The 24052-nt window shown below is 54.6% G+C and overlaps 1 protein-coding gene across 1 annotated transcript in view; it reads left to right on the top strand.

The window, feature by feature from the left end:
* Positions 1–20913: 20913 nt before the first annotated feature.
* LOC133345703 (homeobox protein vnd-like) overlaps positions 20914–24052 on the top strand; it is a 42809-nt gene continuing 39670 nt past the window's right edge. Inside the window, exons 1-2 of the mRNA XM_061556681.1 lie at positions 20914–21482; positions 21822–22381. Coding sequence (XP_061412665.1) covers positions 21829–22381 — 553 coding nt within the window. The 5' untranslated portion in view covers positions 20914–21482; positions 21822–21828. The remainder of the gene's footprint in view (positions 21483–21821; positions 22382–24052) is intronic.

The raw sequence follows: 24052 nt of genomic DNA, 5'->3' as shown, positions 1-24052 counted from the left end.
GACGGGATGTGTAATTATAATTATTTAAATTGCCGCGTGCAAGGACAGCGATGGGAAGGAGAGGAGGCGCTCTGTCTCGTCGATCTGTCGCCTTCTTTATCATCTCCCCCGCGAGGCGCGTGGTGACTCGTGGTGGTGTTGTCAAGATTGGTGTCGAACCCAGCCGCCACAACCTCACAGAGAGCGCCTCGCACGTACACATCCGGCAAGTTCATCAGCACTGGGTCAGGCAAAGCCTGGCTCTGCTGCTGCTGCCGATGAGACACTGAAAGTGGAAACTGATCCAGAATGTTGCTTGAATTGTACCAATACTCCTGACAAGATGCACTCCCAGAGGGAAGGCCGTGCGGCTGATGTGATGAGTAAAACACACTCGGATGCTGTGTGCATACTGCTCGGGGTGCAGAGAGAGACGCGATCGGGAAGGGGGCGAATTGTGAATCAGTGTCCCGGGCGCCCCACGGCCTCTGTAGCTCCCCGTTGTGCACCTCACGTCGGACCGCCGCGCGTTGTCCAGCAGGATGTCCGACGTTTCGCTCCACGTGCCGGGAGCTGCTCCATGTGTTTTGGGGGAACCAGGTTCTCGAGGGGATAATTGTTGTTTTGTGATTTGATCACGTTTCTCGAAACGTCGCCGATTACACATATTTCATCTGTGTCATGTATGTTGAACTTCTTTCGCACCGCACGTAGCCAACCGCGTTAATCGGAGGTGCGGACATTTCATGTTAAGGTCACACAAAAAGTCAAAGATCCCCCGTATAGCCTTAACAGACGTTTAGGGCAAGTGCTGTTAGCGAGCGCCTATGGAGGCCAGCACGGCACACGAGGGGGTGGGTGGCCAGCACCACGCCCGGCCGCCTTTGTCTCCCCAGTGACGATATTTACACACCGCACCAGGTACTCATTTGAAGCTGAGTCGACCTAGGGGAGGTCTAGGACCGGTTCACATAATCATCACTGATGTTTGCCGTGAGCGAAAATCGAACTTGAGTCGCCGGCTTTGTATACAATGCGCTAACCACTGCGCCACCACTCCCCATCTACAAAGCCAAAGATGTCCCTACAGCTCTGAGCAGACTTTTGTGGCAAGTGCTGGTAGCTCCACGCAGAGGCAATATCCCGCGTGCCTTGCTCCGCGGACGTGTTCTCAGTGAACGCGTGCCACTCGCATCACCGGTGACATCCCTCGTATCAGATCGTGGCCACGTGACCGCCGGCCCTACGGCGGCATTCTGGGTAGTAAAAACTTAATTTGGAGCTTTCGTGACTGCAGGAATTACTCTTTGGTTCTTTCGGTAAAGTCACGTATAAAGATAAAATAAAATAATAAATAAATTAAATACTAGCATACGACGTTTCGATTGCAACACAAGCAATCATCATCAGGTATAAATGAAATAGAAACACAAATCTAGTATACTTAGAAAGGTAATGTAATACAAATTTAGCATTCTCAGGAAGAACGTAATCAACCAGGTAGGGTGTTGACTGTTATGTTATCCGACTCTCTGTTGTATTACATTACATTTCTAAGTATACTAGATTTGTGTTTATATTTCATTTATACCTAATGATGATTCCTTGTGTTGCAATCGAAACGTCGTATGCTAGTATTTAATTAATTATTTTATCTTGATACGTGACTTTACCGAAAGAACCAAAGAGTAATTCTGGGTAGTGCATTCCATCAGCAAGCATTGATTGGTTCAACACAAGCGGCGACTCTCGACCGCTTTCGACACTGGGGGTGTCATCAGCAGCGTGGGGGGAGCCAGGCTCGCGTGGAAGCCATTGCTGGTGGAGGAGCTGCCGATGTCGTCCGCTCGTTCCGTGTCCCTCCTCTCTCTCGCTCCGTGTCGCGCGGATCGGGTGTCACGCGCCTGCACGCCGCGTTGCACCACGGGGCGCTGCGCGCAGTGCGCGTGAACGTCTCCCGCGCCGCTCCTTTCATCTGCGGCCAGAATTTGCCCTCGCCCAGATCCTCTCGGCTCCCTCCACTTCCACTCGCCACAGATCCACATCTCGACCGAAACGGCCCAAACCAACACACACGCTGCTCTCCTGTCCCCCCTCTCTCTTCCTCGCTCGAGTCCCGGTGGCTCTCTCGCCCCCTCCTCTCTCTCGTGTCTACATCGTCACAACACAGCCTCAGCGTCGAGGGGAGAATCAAGAAGTGAAGTGACGTGATCTGCAGTGTTTTGAGTGGGTGGGTGAGTGAACACGTTTATTGTCACCTCCCTAAGGCGGTTGGAACAGAGCGTGGTGGATGAGGCCACGCGGTCGGTGTCTGGAAGATCCGAGTCCTCGGCACGGGTGGAGGAATTGACCCGGTTGGCCTCCCGCGGTACTAACTGGGGCGGCCGGCTGGACGGAAACCGCGAATCTCTGCAACGAGCACGCCCCCGCTGGGCACCCGCCCTGTGGTGTTTATGGGGGGTGGGGGGGAGATGGTGGAGTGGGGGGGGGAGATGGGGGTGGGCGATGGGGGGGATGATGATGACGATGTCCGTAGTAACGAGCCACGTGGGTTTTAACGAGTCCCGCGGGGTTAATTGGCCCGTTATTGGTCTAGAATGGTCACGTGAGGAGGGGAGGGAGTTCATTGGGAATGCTGGGAAACTTTAAATCGTGACACTTCGCTGTGACGTCACTTGCTGACGACCACCAACATCACCACCACCAACATCACCACCACCAACATCACCACCACCAACATCACCACCACAAACATCACCACCAACATCACCACCACCAACATCATCACCACCAACATCACCACCACCAACATCACCACCACCAACATCATCACCACCAACATCATCACCACCACCAACATCCCACCACCAACATCACCACCAACATCACCACCACCAACATCACAACCATCAACATCATCACCACCACCATCACCACCACCAACATCACCACCACCAACATCACCACCACCAACATCACCACCACCAACATCACCATCACACCACGACCACATAATCGCAACTGCTCGCTGGCAGCATTGGTTCAACACAAGCAAAACTCTTTGAACGGGGTTTCGACATTTAGTTTCTCATCAGCAGTCAGGCGTATATCTACTGTACGTGATACTTGGGGAGACGGAATTGAGTTCTAGTAATAAGCCAATTGATGTTACCCATAGTGCTCTACACGGAACCAGAGTACGCGTGTCGAGTGCATCGTGTGTAGAGTGAATAATGTGCGTGAGTGTGTAGAGTGAATTGTGTGTATGTAGAGTGAATCTCGTGTGTGAGTGAGTGTAGAGTGAATTGTGTGTGAGTGTAAAGTGAATTGTGAGTGTGTAGAGTGAACTGTGAGTGTGTAGAGTGAATTGTGAGTATGTAGATTGAATCGCGTTTGAGTGTGTAGAGTGAATTGTGAGTGTGTGTAGAGTGAATAATGTGCGTGAGTGTGTAGAGTGAATTGTGAGTGTGTGTAGAGTGAATTGTGAGTGTGTAGAGTGAATTGTGAGTGTGTAGAGTGAAATGTGAGTGTGTGTAGAGTGAATTGTGTGAGTGTAGAGTGAATTGTGAGTGTGTAGAGTGAATTGTGAGTGTGTAGAGTGAATTGTGAGTGTGTGTAGAGTGAATTGTGAGTGTAGAGTGAATTGTGAGTGTGTAGAGTGAAATGTGAGTGTGTGTAGAGTGAATTGTGTGAGTGTAGAGTGAATTGTGAGTGTGTAGAGTGAATTGTGAGTGTGTAGAGTGAATTGTGAGTGTGTGTAGAGTGAATTGTGAGTGTGTAGAGTGAATTGTGAGTGTGTGTAGAGTGAATTGTGAGTGTAGAGTGAATTGTGAGTGAGTGTAGAGTGAATTGTGTGTGAGTGTAGAGTGAATTGTGAGTGTGTGTAGAGTGAATTGTGAGTGAGTGTAGAGTGAATTGTGTGTGAGTGTAGAGTTAATTGTGAGTGTGTGTAGAGTGAATTGTGTGAGTGTAGAGTGAATTGTGAGTGTGTAGAGTGAATTGTGAGTGTGTGTAGAGTAAATTGTGAGTGTGTGTAGAGTGAATTGTGTGTGAGTGTAGAGTGAATTGTGTGAGTGTAGAGTGAATTGTGTGTGAGTGTAGAGTGAATTGTGAGTGTGTAGAGTGAATTGTGAGTGTGTGTAGAGTAAATTGTGAGTGAGTGTGTAGAGTGAATTGTGAGTGTAGAGTGAATTGTGAGTGTATGTAGAGTGAATTGTGTGTGAGTGTAGAGTGAATTGTGAGTGTAGAGTGAATTGTGAGTGTAGAGTGAATTGTGTGTGAGTGTGTAGAGTGAATTGTGAGTGAGTGTAGAGTGAATTGTGAGTGTAGAGTGAATTGTGAGTGTGTGTAGAGTGAATTGTGTGTGAGTGTAGAGTGAATTGTGAGTGTAGAGTGAATTGTGAGTGTAGAGTGAATTGTGAGTGTAGAGTGAATTGTGAGTGTGTGTAGAGTGAATTGTGTGTGAGTGTGTAGAGTGAATTGTGAGTGAGTGTAGAGTGAATTGTGAGTGTAGAGTGAATTGTGTGTGAGTGTGTAGAGTGAATTGTGTGTGAGTGTGTGTAGAGTGAATTGTGTGTGAGTGTAGAGTGAATTGTGAGTGTAGAGTGAATTGTGAGTGTGTGTAGAGTGAATTGTGTGTGAGTGTAGAGTGAATTGTGAGTGTAGAGTGAATTGTGAGTGTGTGTAGAGTGAATTGTGTGTGAGTGTGTAGAGTGAATTGTGAGTGTAGAGTGAATTGTGAGTGTGTGTAGAGTGAATTGTGTGTGAGTGTGTAGAGTGAATTGTGAGTGAGTGTAGAGTGAATTGTGAGTGTAGAGTGAATTGTGAGTGTGTGTAGAGTGAATTGTGTGTGCGTGTGTAGAGTGAATTGTGAGTGAGTGTAGAGTGAATTGTGAGTGTAGAGTGAATTGACTGTTGGGGCAGTGCTGTTCGCGAGTTGTGATTGGAGCCGCATGGCCACCACTCAGGCCACGACAACGACGACAACAACAACAGCCGCCGCCATTCGCCAGAGAGTGATGGTGAGGTCACCGCATCGCTTGTACCAGGCTAGGTGCACGTGCAGTGTCGAATCGAATTCGTGATCGTCTCCCGTTGCCGCACGGGAGGAAGGGGGAGGAGGGGGGCCGAGCGAGCCCCGGGGTCTGCGGTGGCTCTCTGCGTCTCTTTATCTTAATGGAAGGCGTCCTCCTCCTCCTCCTCGTGACGCCACGAGGCCTCATGGTGGCGGGGAGGAGGTGATGAAGGTGTGGGGAGGCGCGGGGCAAGTGTGGTATGTGCGTGTGTGTGTCTGTGTGTGTGTCTGTGTGTGTGATTCTATATGTCTGTGTGTGTGTCTGTGTGTGCCTGTGTGTGTGTGACTCCATGTGTGTGTGTGTGATTCTATGTGCCTGTGTGAGAGAATGGCAGTGTGTGGGTGTGTGTGAGTATAACTGTGAGAGTGTGTGTGTGTGTTGGGCTATCGGTCTGTGTGTGCGTGTGTGCGTGTGGAGGGGGAGGCTCGTGAAGGACGCGACTGAGCAGTTGTAGGTAGTCGCCCTCCAACGAACGCGGAGGACGGAGGAGCGACGCTCAAAACAACGAGCGGGGCTCAGGGCGGATAAAACACAGCAAGTTGGCACAGTTGGGAGCACAGGTGGTGGTGCATCTGCCAGTCATTTGAGTAAGTCAGCCCATTAAATTTCGATTTAAAGCTTTCGTGACTGCAGGGATTCATCTTCTTGGTTCTTTCGGTAAAGTCACGTAGAAGGGAATAATAAAATAATAAAAAGACAACATAATACTTTTATTATGTTTCATTTTTCTTATTTTATTACTTCCCTTCTACGTGACTTTACCGAAATAACCAATAAGATAAGTCAGCCCATGTCACCTGAGTCTGGCCCATGACCTCCTGCCATCAGCCAGCCTTAGACACTTCACGTGGCCACAAGGTGCACTTTGCCTGGCACAGGCACCGTCATTTTGTGGCGAACAGCGACTGTTGTTGTCGCGTTTTATCCACCCGGCGCTTTGCTCGTTGTTGTGAGCGTAAGATGTGTAAACACCTTTCGATGTGTAAACATCTTACGCTGTTCGTGGTTCTGGCCTCCCACCCTCGCGTTCCGTGCCTGCATTCATCAGCGCTACTCGCGAGCAGCACTTGCCCCAACAGTCTGTTCAAGGCTATAGGGGTACATTTGTCTTTGGTGTGAGATTTGTCGAAAGGTGTGTGAATGTGTGTGCGTGTGATTGTGTGTGCGTGTGACTGTGTGTGCGTGTGGATGTGTGTGCGTGTGACTGTGTGTATTATACGATGGTGTGTGCGTTAGGTGGAGCGGTGGTGCAGTGGTTAGCGCGGCGCCGCGCACATTTGTAACCGCGTCTCGGGTCATTAGCGCGCGGAATTCCTTGCAGAGAGCCCCGCGGTTTCTCGCGGTGTTTTGTCGGAAGGCTCTCGGCTCTGGTTTCCGCCAGATCCATCGCCCGTGGAGCCACATGAAGCGACACAAACACACGCCGCGCGCTGCGCACTCTTCACGTACCAATTCTGCAGGCGACATGCCAATTGTGGACATGTGCAGTCCAACTCCATCTCCCGGAGCGGCAATCGAGGAGGTGGGGGGAGGGGGGTCCTGACCGCCCCCCTGACTCGCCCTTCGCACCGCCGCCTCTGTCCACCCAGAGCTTCCAGATGGGGGCAACCGCAGTGCACCTGCAGGTGGTCACGTGTGGCGGTGGCGGTGGTGGTGGTGGCGGCGGTGGCGGTGGTGGTGGCGGTGGCGGTGGCGGTAGCGGTGGCGGTGGTGGTGGTGGCGGTGGCGGTCGTGGCGGTGGTGGCGGCGGCGGTGGCGGTGGTGGCGGTGGCGGTGGCGGCGGTGGCGGTGGTGGTGGTGGCGGTGGTGGTGGTGTAGCCCCTCTGCTTGCGCCAGCAGTGGCGGCGGTGCGAGCGAGCGAGCCGTTGCAGGGCTGCGCCTCGAGCGCACTCTGATAGGGACATTGCATGCGGATCTTACAACTCGGGAGATAGAACGAGACGAACAACACGAACGAGACGAACGAAACACGAACGAGACGGCCGCAAGGGACGACGATATCCGACGGTCGAGACGCGCGACGGAGCGGCAGCCAAGGGACGGGAGGACCACGCGGAGGAGATGGAACGACGATGACGACGACGACGATGCCAGCTGGTGGAGCAGCTGCTGCGTGGATCGTCGCGGGTCCGTGAGCGGCGGGGGCTGCGGCTCGGGGGAGGGGGGGCCTTCATCCAGCAGTGGGTTGACCATGCCCAGGGACCAGTCGCCAGAGTAGGAAGGGGCGCCATGATTTTCGAAATCCGAAAGAATCACCGCAGCCACGTCCCGAGGTGGGCCTCGAGGAGCCGCGGGCTGCTGCCCAGCCCTGCCCGGGGCCCACGTGACCCGGGGCCCGGGGTGGGGGGCGGGGGGCGGGGGAGCGACGTCACCGCCGCCGTGCACTTGCCCTCCCGCCAGGCAGCCAGCCAGCCAGCAAAACTTGGATGGGCCGGCCACCCCGTGTTCTACTGTCGGCTCCAGCGGCATCGCGCACAGCTCCCGCGGGGTGGGGGGTCGACTACTCGGCCTATCGCTACCGTTATCCCTCCCTCGCATCGGGGTCGATAAAATAGGTACCGCCACTTCGTGGGGGAGTTCCAACGATTGCAGTTCTATTGATACCCTCGCCCCGCGCGCCATAGGAATGAGGAATTTCCACCGCTGGCTCAGCAGAGCTGTGAACGGGAGATTAGCACGGACACCCTCGATGCTCGTTTGAGTTGTTCGCTTACGGACTGCGGTGCGCTCAGTGACACCATCATCACCATCATCACCATCATCATCACCATCATCACCATCATCATCACCATCATCACCATCATCACCATCATCATCACCATCATCATCACCATCATCATCACCATCATCACCATCATCATCACCATCATCACCATCATCATCATCACCATCATCACCATCATCATCATACACATTTTCACCATCATCATCACCATCATCACCACCATCATCATCACCACCATCATCATCATCATACACATTTTCACCATCATCCTCGATCGTCAGCCATGTGCCGATTGCGATTCGAGCTGCCTTCATCCAGCAGTGGATTTCCGCATTGATGGGCGTCCCTGCATGGTGAGCACGCGAACCGCAGCGGCTTCTCTAGCCGAGGGGACCCCGAGTGGCAGCCCCCCCCCCCCCTCTGTGCGACCAGCACCGCTGTGACTGCCCCACACGAGGAAGTCCACCAGCTCCACTGGTGTTCGTGGGGGGCTCGGGTGTTCTACCCCCCCCACTCCCGGTTATGTGAGGGGGTATAGCCCCCCCCCCCCTCCAATACCCCGCCCCCCATGCCCCCGCCCCCCACTGTGGCGCCGCCCAGGGCGGGGCCGCGTCTCGCCCTGGGGGTTTTGTTTGAGGGGGGAGGGGGGGAGAGGGGGGGGGGGTAATGCGCGCTCCGCGCCCTCTTTGTCTCTCCGCTTGTTTGTTTTCTAGGAGTCCTCGCCACGGCGCGCAGGGCGCGGCGCGCGAGTGCGTGTGTGTGTGTGTGGGAGTGTGTGTGTGTATGTGGGAGTGTGTGTGGGAGTGTGTGTGTGTGTGTATATGGGAGTGTGTGTGTGTGTGAGTGTGTGAGAGAGAGCGTGTGTGTGTGTGTGTGTGGGAGTGTGTGTGGGAGTGTGCGTGTGTGTGTGTGTGGGTGTGTGTGTGTGGGAGTGTGTGGGTGTGTGTGTGTGGGAGTGTGTGTGTATGTGGGAGTGTGTGTGTGTGTGAGTGTGTGAGAGAGAGCGTGTGTGTGTGTGGGAGTGTGTGTGTGTGTGTGGGAGTGTGCGTGTGTGTGTGTGTGGGAGTGTGTGTGTGTGTGTGGGAGTGTGTGGGTGTGTGTGTGTGGGAGTGTGTGTGTGTGTGAGTGTGTGTGGGAGTGTGAGTGTGTGTGAGAGAGAGCGTGTGTGTGTGAGAGTGTGTGTGTGTGGGAGTGTGTGTGTGTGTGGGAGTGTGTGTGTGAGTGTGTGTGAGATCGGGTGTGTGTGTGGGAGTGTGTGTGTGTGAGTGTGTGTGAGAGCGTGTGTGTGTGGGAGTGTGTGTGTGTGGGAGTGTGTGTGAGAGAGAGCGTGTGTGTGTGGGAGTGTGTGTGTATGAGTGTGTGTGTGTGGGAGTGTGAGTGTGTGTGTGTGGAAGTGTGTGAGTGTGTGTGAGAGAGAGCGTGTGTGTGTGAGTGTGTGAGTGTGTGTGAGAGAGAGCGTGTGTGTGGGAGTGTGTGAGAGAGAAAGCGTGTGTGTGGGAGTGTGTGTGTAGATCGACCCAGCCTGAAATGAGTACCTGGTGTGGTGTGTAAACATCGCTACTGGGGAGACAAAGGCGGTCAGGCGTGGTGCTGGCCACCCACCCCCTCGTGTACCGTTCTGGCCTTCATTGGTGCTCGCTAACAGCACTTGCCCCAACAACCTGTTAAGGCTACATGGGGGACCTTTATTTATACACGATATGTGTATCTATGTGTGTACGTGTGTACGTGTGTGTGTATCGGGGCCTCGCTTGTGATTCTGGCTTGGTAGCGGGATGGGGGCATGGTGAGCCCCCACCCTTACTCCCCCCCTCCTTTACCCCCCCCCCCCGTCCTTTACCCCCCTCCCCCTCCTTTACCCCCCTCCCTTATCCCCCCGTCCTTTACCCCCCTCCCCCGTGCCGTCGCCCGTGATAGCGCGGAATGTTAATTGAGGCGAGTGTCGCGAAACGAGCGCGATAAGAGTCGCGATTGCCTCGTCCGCGAGACGAGGCGCTCAGACACCGGGGGGGGGGGGGGGCTGGGGGACGTGACGGGGGGGGGGGCACCGCTCCCCTTCCACCAGCCCCCACCCCCGCCTCCCACTCGTCTGTCTCCCTTCCTCGTCTGATGCTGGCACACAGCACGCACAGCACACACAGCACACACAGCACGCACAGCACACACAGCACGCACAGCCATCGCGTTGTGCACGATTAGAGATTTGAGATCATACACTTCCCAGGAGGCGTCATGGCTGATGGGATGTGTCAAGGCAGCCGCCTTGTGCGTCCACGCGAAGGGCCAGGTGCGTGCACGAGGAGACGCGACTTGTTTCTCATCTCCCTCGCGACGCGCGCGGCGACTCGGAGTTGTGCTGCAGAGCTCGGAGTCGAACCCGGGTCGCACAGCTCACGGGGAGGGCCTTGCCCAAGCACATCGAGACCTTCACCAGCTGAAGCGAAGCGTGGCCCTGATGATGATGAGACGCTGGATGACGAAACCGCTCCACATTTGTTTTGCTTTTGTTGCCCCAAGCCGTTGGCATTCCCCATTCCCAGTGGGATGTGTAGAACGCGCGTCCATGTCGCTTTGTACGTGGATGTACATCCTGCATCTGTCGAAGTGAGCTTGTGCATTATGCGTGAACGAGGCGAGTGGTGCGTGCACGCTGCCACCCAGGGTGCGAGTGGCCGGGTGGTAGCGCGCGATGCCGTGCCGAAGTGTCGCCATTCGTGAGTGACGCTCTAACCAAAACCCTCTAACAAAAACCCTCTAACCAGAACCCTATAACCAAAACCCTCTAACCAGAACCCTTTAACCCTCTAAACAGAACCCTCTAACCCTAACCCTCTAACCCTAACCCTCTAACCCTAACCCTCTAACCAGAACCCTCTAACCCTCTACCCTTAACCCTCTAACCCTAGCTCTCTACCCATAACCCTCTACCCATAACCCTCTAACCAGAACCCTCTACCCATAACCCTCTAACCAGAACCCTCTACCCATAACCCTCTACCCATAACCCTCTAACCAGAACCCTCTACCCATAACCCTCTACCCATAACCCTCTACCCAGAACCCTCTACCCATAACCCTCTACCCATAACCCTCTACCCATAGCCCTAAACCGCGGCGAAGTGAAATGAGGCAATCACCATCGGCACGTCGCCAAACGCGTGCACACCACGTGACATTTGGCTCGACCGCGTCGGGGTGGTGGAGGGTCTCACGACACAGGTCTGGGCCGCGTCATCACAGCGGCATCACGCCGCGCGTGTCGGCTGCGAGCCGGGCGAGCGCGCAACGCGTTCGTCTGTCACGACAGGTTCGCGACGTTTGGTTCGCGATAATAATTAGTGTCGCGATACTAATTGACGCAATATATACATCATTTTCGCGATAATAATTATCGCGACACTAATCGGAAGATAAAAGGGTAAAAAACCAATTATCATATCACTAATGGGAAGGTAGCATAAGAAGGGGACGTTACATCACAGGCTGCAGTTTTAAACGAAAGACGCGACGACTCGAGTCACAGCGGAGACAACGCGGCATTCAAACAAAGTACAACAAACATCCGAGTGTAGCAGGACCCTCCTGTAGGGAGTCGTTCGCGAGAGTGATTTCCCGACACGTGTGCGGTCTGGGGTTTGTGGTAGCCTGGCTCTAAGTAAATTGCGCGGATACAAAACGCGCTAATGGTTTGATAAGTAGATGTGTACACGATATGTCTTCGTCTTTGTGTGTATATCTGTGTGTGCATTTACGGGGAGCGGTGGCGCAGCGGTTAGCACACTGCGCTACGAACCCGGCGATCCGAGTTCGATTCCGTCTCACGGCCAACACCAGTGACCATTATTCGAACCGGCCCTCGACCTCCCCTGGGTCGATTCAGCCTCAAATGAGCACCCAGTGCGGTGTGTAAACATCGCCATCTGGGAGACAAAGGCGGCCGACTCGTGTGCCGTGCCGGCCTTCTTAGGTGTTCGCTAACAGCACTTTCCCCAACAGTCTGTCAAGGCTACACGGGGGATCTTTGTCTGTGTGCCACCAACGCAATCAACCATCCACACGCGGGGACATCCCCTTCTCCCCCCCCCCGTCCGCCCCCTCACCTTATCTCGCTCGTATCGCTGATAAGGGTAATCGGCCGGTAATGGGTCCAAATGGTCTCGACAGAATTCCCTCTCGGGGCTGAGAGGCGTCAGGGAGGAGGAGAGCCCCAGACCCCGTCTCGCGCCGCTCCTTCATCGCTCAGTGCGAAGGGGCGGGCGGGCGGGGGGGGCTCGATTGAGTTAAAGTGGCAGAGGGAGACGGTGAATGTTGTAATCGATTAAGCGATGTCGCCAATAACCACATAAGTTATATAATTGGAGGCGACCTTTTGGGAAATGACCCTACTTCTGAAAATGAATTAATGCCTCAGTGGGCTTTGCCTGCTAGGATGGGGATAGTTTAGTGTTGATTTGTATGTCGAAACGGCGTGTTTATTTGTATTCATTTTATTTATTTATTATTTATTTTGAACCTATCTACGTGACTTTACCGAAAGACCCAACAGAATATGTACGTGTGTGTGTTTGGGTGGTTGTTTACTCTTGTACTTTTCACTACTGTCGTGTTTTTATTATATTGTGTTGTTGTTGTTGCAACCTTCTTACCCGCCCCTACTGGGCAAATGTGTAAAAGATCTGTATAGCTCAGTATAAATAAGTAAGACGATTTTGATTCTGACATCGAGAGAGAGAGGCCTTCGGGGAGGTCGTCCTGGAGGAAGTCGCCCGTGGGCCTCGTGGCGCTCCGCGCGGCGCCGCCGCGTCCAGCGGGCAGCCTCTGCACCGCGCCGACTCCCTGGGTTTGGGTGTACTGGCGAAACGTCGGACTCAGATTGTAAATGTTGTGGCTTGACTCTCCAACACACCGGTCAGTGCTGTACGAGTGACGAATTGGCACGTTCTGATTACGTGACAAACCTTACTAGCTGGCTGTGTCGGGTGGTGGCGGGGTTTAACGACACATTCATATATTTACTCATCAACAGGGAATTGAACCAGCCCCCCACTTTCGTAGGATTCTCCTGCAAACGAGCCTTGCGATTCAGTGAGAATGGGCCTGTTGGTGGTGGTTGTGATGATTGTGGGTTGTGATTGTGATGATGGATGTGTTGATGGTGATACTGATGATTGCGCTGACGATTATGATGATGGTGGTGGTGGCGGTGATGGTGAGAGTAGCGGACACGCGCGCGTTTCACTGTCACAGGTGCTCATCAGCGAGCCACGTCGAGCCACGTCTGTACTTGCTGAGACCCCTGAGCGGCCATCATCTCGATGTCGTTTCCGATTTAAAATTAAATAAATCAACATCCGCGGCTCCTGCACGGCGCCTGGCCCGGGCTGGGTTTGCAGGAACCGCCACGAGAGCTCTCGACGCCCACCCCCTCTCTCTCGATGTCTCTCCCTCTCTCTCTTTTTTTTTTTTTTACGATCAGTGGAAACAAGAAGATGCTCGGTGTATTCGGCACTTTGTTTCGGTCATCATTTCGTAAATGTTTTTTTTTTTTTTTTTTTTTTTTTTTAAACGGGGCTTTATGTTGCCCTCGCTCGCTCGCTCTCTCGCTCACATCGCTCTCTCGCTCGCTCTCTCGCTCGCTCTCTCGCTCACTCTCTCGCTTGCTCGCTCTCTCGCTCTCTCTCACTCGCTCTCTCTCTCGCTCATTCTCTCGCTCACTCTCTCGTTATTTACGCCGCCCCCCTCGCAGTCCTATGGCCTCCGACGGGTAGCTCATAACAGCATGCAGAGCTCCCCGTCATCTGCCACGGAGCACACGGCCTCCTCCATCGCCCACTGCTCCTTGAAGGCCGGCACGGCGTGGGTCAGCCGCGCGTGGCGGAACTCCAGCCACACCCTGGCTCCGACCAGAGCGCGGAAGATGCCCAGGCTGCTGGCCGGACGTTTCCCCTCCAGGGCCACCTTCCTCGCCCTGTAAATGGCGAGCTTGGCGTAGCCGACAAGCACGTTGACCAGCCCCTGAAGATGTTGGGATCCGTCGCCCTTTCGGTATCCAAAGATGAGGACCGTCGGGGAGAAGTGGAGGCTGAACTTTAGGAGGATGTTTCTCAGGACCTCTCTCTCGATGTCTCTCCCTCTCTCTCGATGTCTCTCCCTCTCTCTCGATGTCCCCTCTCTCTCTCGATGTCCCCTCTCTCTCGATGTCCCCTCTCTCTCGATGTCCCCTCTCTCTCGATGTCTCTCCCTCTCTCTCGATGTCCCCTCTCTCTCTCGATGTCCCCTCTCTCTCGATGTCCCCTCTCTCTCGATGTCCCCTCTCTCTCGATGTCTCCTCTCTCTGTCCCCTCTCTCTTGACGCCCCCTCTCTCTCGTCTCTCCCTCTCCTCCTCCTCTCCCGTCTCCGCGTCCCTCTCCACTTGACGCGCTCCCCGTGCTCCCTCTGTCCCGTGTCTGCCTCTCCGCTCCTCGTCTCCCACCTCTCCTCCGTCTCAGCCCGACGCGTCTCCCTTGTGGCTCTCGTCTCTCCGCCCTCCTGCCTCTCTTCTCTTCTTTAACTCTCCCGTCTCTCCATCTCCTCCCCACGTGTCTCAATCTCTCCTATCTCGCCCTTCTAATATTAGTTTTATTTCACCAGGTAAGGCCCACTAAGCTGTGATAGCTCAACGAAGTGGCTTATCACGTGCGAATTTGAAGCAGCCAAACACTCTAAACGTGTGGCGATGTTTATTCTAAATGTGGAGGGGAAGCACAGAGGACCCGAAAAAAATCCACGCGACCACGGGGAGAGAGAAAGACGCAGACTCCAAATAAACAGCAGCAGCAGGCGTCAGGGTCGGGATCGAACCCACGACCTCCTGTAAACCAGGTGAGGGAGTTAACATCTCCCAGCCACCTTGATGATGATGATGATGAGAGAGAAAGACGCAGACTCCAAATATACAGCAGCAGCAGCAGGCGTCAGGGTCGGGATCGAACCGACGACCTCCAGGCGAGGCAGTTCGCATCTCGCCACCGTGGCGCCCTCTGTCACATCTCTCGTTGTCTCCCCCTCCCTCGTTCTCTGCCGTCTCTCGACATTTCGTTCCTCTCCGCCCTCTCGATCTCTCCGGCCGACATCAGTGACGAGTTCCAGAATGTAGACAACGTGCAAACACAACCACACAACAACAATAACCGCCATTCGCCACTAAGTGGCGGTGACGTCAACACGGCGCTTGTGCCAGGCTAGGTGCACTTTGAGGTCACGTGAAGTGTTGAAGACCCGCTTGGAAGTAAGTCACAGAACAGACCCAGCAGGTGCCATGGGTTGACTGACCGAGATGACTGACAGACGCACCAACCGTCCTTCCCACTGTCAACTTTTTGCGTTTTAGACGCCCGGCGCTCCGTTCGTTGTTGTGAGCGCCATTGTTGCTGGAGGGCGACTGCCTCCCACTGCCCAACAGCGTCCTTCACGAACTTCCTCAAGAGAGGCTGATGGGACTGCGTCCAGATCTTGCAGTGATCCGTGAGCTCCTCACACAATGAGGTTCGCCGTGACAGGGAATCGGAACTCGTATTCGCTGCTTCACAGCGCAGTGCACTAACCACTGTGCCACCACTCGGCTCGTGATTAATTGATGATCTCTAGAATTACTCTTTAAATATAAATCATAACTACAATACCTTACACGAATACAGAGTCGGTCTACACACACCGACCAAGATCCACCATGTAGCCCGTATGGGCTCGTTGGACACGTGCGGGCCTTGTCCACTGCTGGATGATGACCCTCCCCTCTCCTCCGTCCTTCACGACGTCTCGGTCATGGTTCTTTGACCATACTTCACCACGCTGGTCAATGGGGGTTGGTGAAATGGGGGAAGGCGGTGGACTGAGTCCGGATGTCACTCGCCGCCACTGATGTTGGCCGTGAGTTGAGGGAATCGAACTCATTTAGCCGAGGTCCGTAGTGCAGTGCGCTAACCACTGCGCCACCACTCACCTCCCGTACAGTACATAACTCACACACACGTGCAAGGTGTCTCTAAGTAATGCGGGTAAAATGTTCTTAAAAATCATTATCGGCTCTCTCTCTAAACCCAAACACTGCAATACTGACTAGAGAGAAGCCCGGAGTTGTGTGTCTGTGTGTGTGTATGTGTGTGTGTCTGTATGTCTGTGTGTGTGTCTGTGTGTGTGTGTCTGTGTGTGGCTGTGTGTGTGTCTGCGTGTGTCTGTGTGTGTGTCTGTGTGTGTGTCTGTATGTCTGTGTGTGTGTCTGTGTGTGTGTGTCTGTGTGTGGCTGTGTGTGTGTCTGTGTGTGTCTGTGTGTGTGTATGTGTGTGTGTCTGTATGTCTGTGTGTGTGTCTGTGTGTGTCAGTGTGTGTGTCTGTGTGCCTGTGTGTGTGTCTATGTGTGTGTCTCTGTGTATGTCTGTGTGTGTGCCTGTGTGTGTGTCTCTGTGTGTGTCTGTGTGTGTGTCTATATGTGTGTCTATGTATGTCTGTGTGTCTATGTGTCTGTGTCTATGTGTCTGTGTATCTGTCTGTGTCTGTCTGTGGGGAGCGGTGGCGCAGCGGATAGCAATGCACCGTGCTACGAACCGAGCGGCCCGAGTTCGAATCCTGCTCACGAACCAACATCGGTGACGAATATGTGAACAGGTCCTGGGCCTCCCTTAGGTCGACTCAGCCTTACATAAGTACCTGGTGCGGTACGTGAACATCAGCACTGGGGAGACAAAGGCGGCCGATCGTGGTGCTGGCCACACCACCTACTCGTGTGCGGCGTTGTCTTTAATAGGTGTTCACTCACGGCACTTGTCCTCAGTCGTGCGGTGAGGCTATACGGGGGGTCTTTGTCTTTGCGGTAGCGTGAGTGGAGAGAGATGATGGCACCTCTGGGGTAACGGGGCTTGCGAGCTCTCACCGAGATTACACCGGCGGGGCTAATGACTGCTGCCGCCGTTACTTTAATTACATTGATTCGAGTGCTAGTTGTTATTTTTGTTGCAGTGATTTTTATTTTTAATAATAGATGTGTGCGTGAGGCTGCGTGAATGAGCTGGCCCAATTGTGGTCGTGTAACCCTCTACCACCCGACTGTGATGTTGGAGCCCGCTCCGTGGCGAGTGTGTCATGCGGCCCGCCACCACCCAACAATTCTCACAGCCGAATTCAGCAGCGATCGGACAACGCGACGCTTCGCTTCGGGTAGAGATTCGGGAGTGAGAATCAAATCCAAGAAGTCTTGGATTTGGAGTCGCGTCTTGGTGTCGCGTCAACTGTTATTGTGATCACGCTGCACCGCTGTGTGTGTCACGAATGGTATTTGTCTTTGGTGCGTGTGAGCGGTGGCGCAGTGGTTAGCACACTGCGGTGAGTGCACTGCGCTACGAACTGGTTTAGATTCGCGCTCTCGGAACAAGATCCGTAATGAATATCTGAACCGGTCCTGGGCCTCTTCTAGGTCAACTCAGCATTAAATGAATACCTGGTGCGGTATGTAAAAACATCAGCAATGGGGGAGACAAAGGCGGCTCGGCGTGGTGCTGGCCACCCATCCCCTCGCGTGCCGTTCCGGCCTTCATCGGCGCTGGCGAACCGCACTTCCCCGGCAGTCCGTTAAGGCTGCACGGGGGATCTTATTTATGAGTGTTAGTAAATGTGTCACGTGTTGTGGGCATTGTGTATCCGGCGTGTATGTGTGTGTGTCTGTGTGCAACGGGCACGCGCGTGTGATTCTCGTCGTGTGCGTGCCTCGGTGTATGTATGTCTCCGTGTATGTGTGTGTTAGTGTGTCTCTGTGTATGTGTATATGTATTCGTGTGTATGTACACGTGTCTCTGTGTATATGTGTGTGTTCGTGTGTATGTATGTCTCTGTGTATATGTGTGTTAGTGTGTCTCTGTGTATATGTATTCGTGTGTATGTATGTCTCTGTGTATATGTGTGCTGGTGTGTCTCCGTGTACGTGTATATGTATTCGTGTGTATGTACACGTGTCTCTGTGTACGTGTGTATGTGTGTGTTCGTGTGGATCTGTGTTTACGTGCGTATATTTACGTGTTTGTTTTACTCGCTAACAGCAATTTCGCCAACAGTCTGTACAGGGGATCTTTGTCGATGTATGCGTTGTACTGTGTATAAACATATGTGAGTGTGTGTTCGTATGTATGTGTTTTTATATATGTATGGGTATGTATTTGTATGTATGTGTGTATTTGTATGTGTGTGTTTATAAATGTGTATGTGTTTGTGTATATGTCTTTGTACGTTTGTCTTGATATGTGTGTACGTTTGTACATTTCTATGGATGCGTGAGTATGTGTATTCGTTTGTGTATGTGTTGTGTATGTGCTGTGTGTATGTTATGTGTGCTGTGTGTGTTGTTGTGTGTGCTGTGTATGTGTTGTGTATGTGCTGTGTATGTTGTGTATGTGCTGTGTGTTGTGTATGTGTTGTGTATGTGATGTGTGTATGTTGTGTATGTGATGTGTGTTGTGTATGTGTTGTGTATGTGCTGTGTGTGTTGTGCATGTGCTGTGTGTTGTGTGTGTGCGTGCTGTGTATGTGCTGTGTGTGTTGTGTTGTGTATGTGTTGTGTGTGCGTGCTGTGTATGTGCTGTGTGTGTGTTGTGTATGTGCTGTGTATGTGATGTGTGTATGTTGTGTATGTGATGTGTGTTGTGTATGTGATGTGTATGTGCTGTGTGTGTGCTGTGTGTGTGTCCGTGCCAGTCTTAATATGTGCTCCCGTACAGCACTTGCCCCAACAGTCTGTGAAGGCGACACGGGGGCCTTTGTCTATATATGTATCTTTGTGTGTGTGTTCGTTTATGCACCTGTGTGTATACGGGTTATGCGCGTGTGCATATACATCTCCGATCAGCACGGTTGGCTACGTAAGGTGCGAAAGAAGTTCAACATACGTGTGCGTGTGTGTGTGTGTACGTGTGTGCGCGTGTGTGTGTGCGTGTGTGCGTGCGTGTGCGTGCGTGTACGTGTGTGCGTGTGTGTGCGTGCGTGTGTGCGTACGTGTGCGTGCGTGTGTGCGTGCGTGTGTGTGTGCGTGTGTGTGCGTGTGTGCCTGTGTGTGTGCGTGTGCGCGTGTGTGTGCGCGTGTGTGTGCGTGTGTGCGTGTGTGTGCGTGTGTGTGTGTGTCGGTGGCTAGACTCGGCCTCGAGTGAGTGGCTGTCGCGAGCTGTGAACACGCGTCAGCAATGGGAAGACAAAGGCGGCCGGGCGTGGTTCTAGCCACATCATTCCGCCGTGTGTCGTGCTAACAGCACTTGCCCCAACAGTCTGTGTAGACTATACGGAGGGGGTGTCTTTGTATATGCTTGAGAGTGTGTACCTATGTGTATATGCCGTTGTGTATATGTCTAGGTAAATGTCATAGTGTGTGTGTGTTGTATGTACAAATGTATGAGTTGCTACGTATGTGGTAGGTGTGAGCGTGGTATCTATGTGTGTGTGTGAGTCTACCGTGAATGTGGTATCTAAGTATGTGTGTGTGCATGGTATCTATGTGCGTGAGTGTGCGTGGTATCTAAGTGTGTGAGTCTACCGTGAATGTGGTATCTAAGTGTATGTGTTTGCATGGTATCTATGTGTGTGTGTGTGCGTGGTATCTAAGTGTGTGTGTGTGCGTGGTATCTATGTGTGTGTGTGTGTGCGTGGTATCTATGTGTGTGTGTGCGTGGTATCTATTTGTGTGAGTGTGTGAGTGGCATTCAATGTGAGCCTGTGCGTGGTGTATATGTGCGTGTGTGTGGCTGTGTGTCTTTGTGTGTCTGTGTGTGGTTGTGTGTGTCTGTGTGTGGCTGTGTGTCTGTGTGTAGCTTTGTGCGTGTGGCTTTGTGCGTGTGGCTTTGTGTGTGTGGTGAGCGGCGCTGCTCTACAATTCCGGCGACCCGAGTTCGATTCCCGCTCACGACCAATACCGGTGACGATTATCTGACCACTCCTGGGCCTCCCCTAGGTCGACTCAACCTCAAATTAATACCTGGTTGCGGTGTGTAAGCATCGCTACTAGGGAGACAAAGGCGGTCGGGCGTGGTGCCGGCCCATCCCCATGTGTACCGTGTCGGCCTTCATAGGTGCTCGCTTACCGCCACACTTGCCCCAACAGTCTGTTAGGGCTCTAGGGGGGGGGGGAATTTTCGTCTTTGTGTGTGTGTATATCCTTTAAGAGCGTGTTTGTTGTTTTAAAGTTGTTTTCAAGAACTTGTTTGCTTCGTGAGTTCCTACCGAACCCGCTTCTGGGGAGAGCGAGGGGAGAGAGCAGGGTTCGCGTGTTGAGGTGCAGGCCCCCCTCTCCCAGCCCCCATCCCACCCCTCTCTCTACCCCCTCTCTCTACCCCCCTCTCTCTACCCCCCTCTCTCTACCCCCTCTCTCTCTACCCCCTCTCTCTCTACCCCCCTCTCTCTACCCCCCTCTCTCTACCCCCCTCTCTCTACCCCCCTCTCTCTACCCCCCTCTCTCTACCCCCCCTCTCTCTACCCCCCTCTCTCTCTACCCCCTCTCTCTCTACCCCATCTATCTCTCCCTATCCTATCTCACCCCTCATTCTCTCCACCATTATCCCTGTTTCCTCTCTCTCGCTCCTATCTCCACCCTCTCCCTCCACCCTCTCTCTCGCCCCCCGCCTCCCCACCACCTCCCCTGAGAGGGAGCGTCTCTCGCTATCCTGGGGGGAGGAGGAGGGGTAGGAGGGGAGGAGGAGGGGGGGAGGAGATGGAGGAGGAGGGGGAGGAGGAGGAGGGACCGAGCGTGCCCAGCCCAGTCCAGGGATGCGAGGGGCGGAGAGGGGGGAGGGAGCCGCCAACCCCAGCGCCTCCCCCCCCCTCGCCCCCCGACGCGAGGCGGTGACAGGCGAGGGCGAGCACAGGGGTCGGAGAGCGAGCGAGAGAGAGAGGGACACGGGGAGAGCGAGAGAGGGACACGGGGAGAGCGAGAGAGGGACACGGGGAGAGTGAGAGAGGGACACGGGGAGAGCGAGAGAGGAACACGGGGAGAGCGAGTGAGAGATCAACATAGACGAGGGGGAGAGCGAGGGGGAGGAGAGAGAGAGGGACACGGAGAGAGCGAGGGGGGGTGAGATATCAACACAGACGAGGGGGGAGGGACACGGGGAGAGCGAGGGGGGGGAGCGAGGGGGGAGAGGGACACGGGGAGGCGACTGGAGGCGCGCGTCGCGCATGGCGACTCCGCGTCCTCGCTGCCCTCCGAGTTGCCCTCGGACTCGCGCCGCGCTCGTGTCACGCGTGTAACGCACTCACACACGCGCGCACACGTACACACGCACACACGTACACACGCGTGTCACACGCACCTACAGCGAGAGAGAGACGCCGCTGCGAGCATGAGCTGGGGCTCGCGCGCGGCCGCAGTCGGCGGGGACCCGGGGCCCCATCCCGGACGAGCAGCCTCGAGTCGCTGAGCAGGACGAGAGAGAGAGACGCGCAGGCGGAGAGAGACTCAGGCGGAGAGAGACGCAGACGCGAGAGAGACTCCGGCGAGAGAGAGACGCAGACGAGAGAGACGCAGGAGGAGAGAGACTCGAGAGAGAGACTCGAGAGAGAGAGAGGCGAGAGAGACGCAGACGAGAGAGAGAGAGGCGAGCTTAGCGAAGCGCCACGGCGATTGCGGAGCGGCGCGAGGGAGCTGCACGGGCGACGCGGAGCGGGCTCGTTCACCCGGGCCGCGCTGCCTGACCAGGTCAGAACTCGTCTCCGATGTTATTGTAATTTGGTAAACAAACATGTACGCACTGTGTCTAACACATCGACATTTGTCCGGAGTGTAGCTCTGTATCGCAGTGTTCTACTACGAACGTGTTCGATGCTTGCGCGAGAGGAGAGTGTAACACCGTGGAGATGTCACGTGGAGTGGCGGTGTTGGTGGTGGTGTTAGTGGGGTTGGTGGTGCTGATGTTGGTGGTGCTGATGTTGGTGGTGTTGTGGCGGCGTTAGTCGTAGTGGTGGTGTTGGTGGTAGTAGTGGTGGTGTTGGTGGTTGCGTTTCGCGATGTCCGAGCGAGGAAGTGGTCTCCCCACAGACCGCCGATGATGATGCTGCCCTGCCCGGCAACTTCCACCCCGTTCTCGGTGAAAGACATCCTCAACCTCGAACATCAGCATCAGCAACATCACCATCAGCAACATCACCATCAGCAGCAGCTGCCGTTCAACCTCGCTCAATCATCGTGCATGATGATGCTCCACCATCAGCAACAACAACAGCAGCAGCAGCATCATCAACATCATCATCAGCAGCAACCAAGGTCCATTCACGTTCTGCACCCAGACGATGAGGTGGAGGATGAGGAGGAGCAGGAAGACGATGAAGACGATGAGGACGATGAGGACGATGATGACGATGACGCCGCCGCGGTGCTGATGATGACGGCGGCGGCTGCGGCGGCGCGGGGCCGCGGGGGGGAGGAGGAGGCGGCCGTGCTGCCCCCGGCCCGGCGCGCGGCCTGCGGCGGCCTCCACACGACCGCCGGGGGGGCTGCCGGAGGGGGGGCCCCCGGGGGGGGGTTCGAGTCCGGCTCGCGGTGCGGCGCGGAGCGCGCGGGGGAGGCGCCGCTGCTGGGCGCCGAGGAAGCCGCCGAAGGTGAGCGACGCAGCCTTGCCCCGTCTCGGCCCGGTCGTGGTTGACCCCGCCGTGCCCTCCTCTGAGCTGCCGTGCCCCGCCTGGCTCCGACTCGCCCCGTCTCCTCCTGCTATCGCTCTGCTCTGCGGGCCCTTCTTGCTCCGTCTCGCCCTTGTCCATTGCCCCGCGACTCGTTCTGCGCTGTGCTTCTCTACCCGGCCTTGCCCCTTTCTGTAGCGAGCCGCCCTGCCCGCCTCTTGCCCTTGCGATGCCGTGGCCTGTCTCACGGCACCTTGCCCTACCCTGCCCGAACCGTGTTCCACCTTGATCCATCTTCAGCGGTGCCCTTGCCCTGCCCTTCTCCTCCTGCCCTTCCCTCTACCCTGCCCTTCTCCTCCTGCCCTTCCCTCTACCCTGCCTTGCCCTGCCATTCTCCTGCCCTTCCCTGCCCTTCTCCTGCCCTTCCCTCTACCGTGCCTGCCTTGCCCTTCTCTTGCCCGTCTCGGGAGGTCCCCGCACGTACGTGAGTTGAACTTCGTTCGCGCCGTACGTAGCTAGCCGTGCTCACCGGATGTGGGGGAGCCTCCGGAATGACTCAGGGATAGAGACGTCACGTGTGTGCGTGTATACACACGTTTGCCACACACACACGTGTACTACACACACGTGTACTACTACACACACACACGTGTGTACTACTACACACGTGTGTGTGTGTACTACCCAGGTGTGTACCACTTCCTGTGTGTGTGTACTACCCAGGTGTGTGTGTGTGTGTACCACTACCTGTGTGTGTGTGTACCACTACCTGTGTGTACCACTACCTGTGTGTGTGTACCACTACCTGTGTGTGTGTACCACTACCTGTGTGTATCACTACCCAGGTGTGTGTACCACTACCTGTGTGTACCACTACCTGTGTGTACCACTACCTGTGTGTGTGTACCACTACCTGTGTGTGTTTACCACTACCTGTGTGTATCACTACCCAGGTGTGTGTAGTACCCAGGTGTGTGTACCACTTCCTGTGTGTGTACCACTACCTGTGTGTACCACTACCTGTGTGTGTGTACCACTACCTGTGTGTATCACTACCCAGGTGTGTGTAGTACCCAGGTGTGTGTACCACTTCCTGTGTGTGTGTACTACCCAGGTGTGTGTGTGTGTACCACTACCTGTGTGTGTGTGTACCACTACCTGTGTGTACCACTACCTGTGTGTGTGTACCACTACCTGTGTGTGTGTACCACTACCTGTGTGTGTGTACTACCCAGGGGTGTGTGTATACCACTACCCAGGTGTGTGTGTGTGTACTACTGCCTGTGTGTGTCCATTCACTGAATGTGTGGGGAGCGGTGGTGTCGCGATTAGCACGCTGCGAGTTCGACTCCCGCTCATCATCAACTCCGGTGACGGACATCTGAACCTGGGCATCCTCTATGTCTGTTTAGCCTGAAATGAGTTCCCGCTGTGCAAACATCGGCACCTGGGAGACGGAGCGAGCGGGCGGAGCGCTCGCGACCCGCTCGCTCCGTGTCGGCTTTACAGCACTTGCCTCAACTTGACGGCAGGCTATACGGGGGATCTGTGTCTTTGTGTCCATCATACTCCCTGTGTGTGTGTGTGCGGGGTACATGTGTGTGCACACTCCAGCCCATGTGTATGCACGCGTGTGTATATACTGTATATGCT

This window comes from Lethenteron reissneri, chromosome 22 (assembly GCF_015708825.2).
Source record: "Lethenteron reissneri isolate LAM-NWPU_2019-01 chromosome 22, ASM1570882v1, whole genome shotgun sequence".
In the NCBI taxonomy this organism is placed as follows: Eukaryota; Metazoa; Chordata; class Hyperoartia; order Petromyzontiformes; family Petromyzontidae; genus Lethenteron; species Lethenteron reissneri.
The sequence above is the reverse complement of the archived record's forward strand: the minus strand, read 5'-3'. Positions and strand labels throughout refer to the sequence as shown.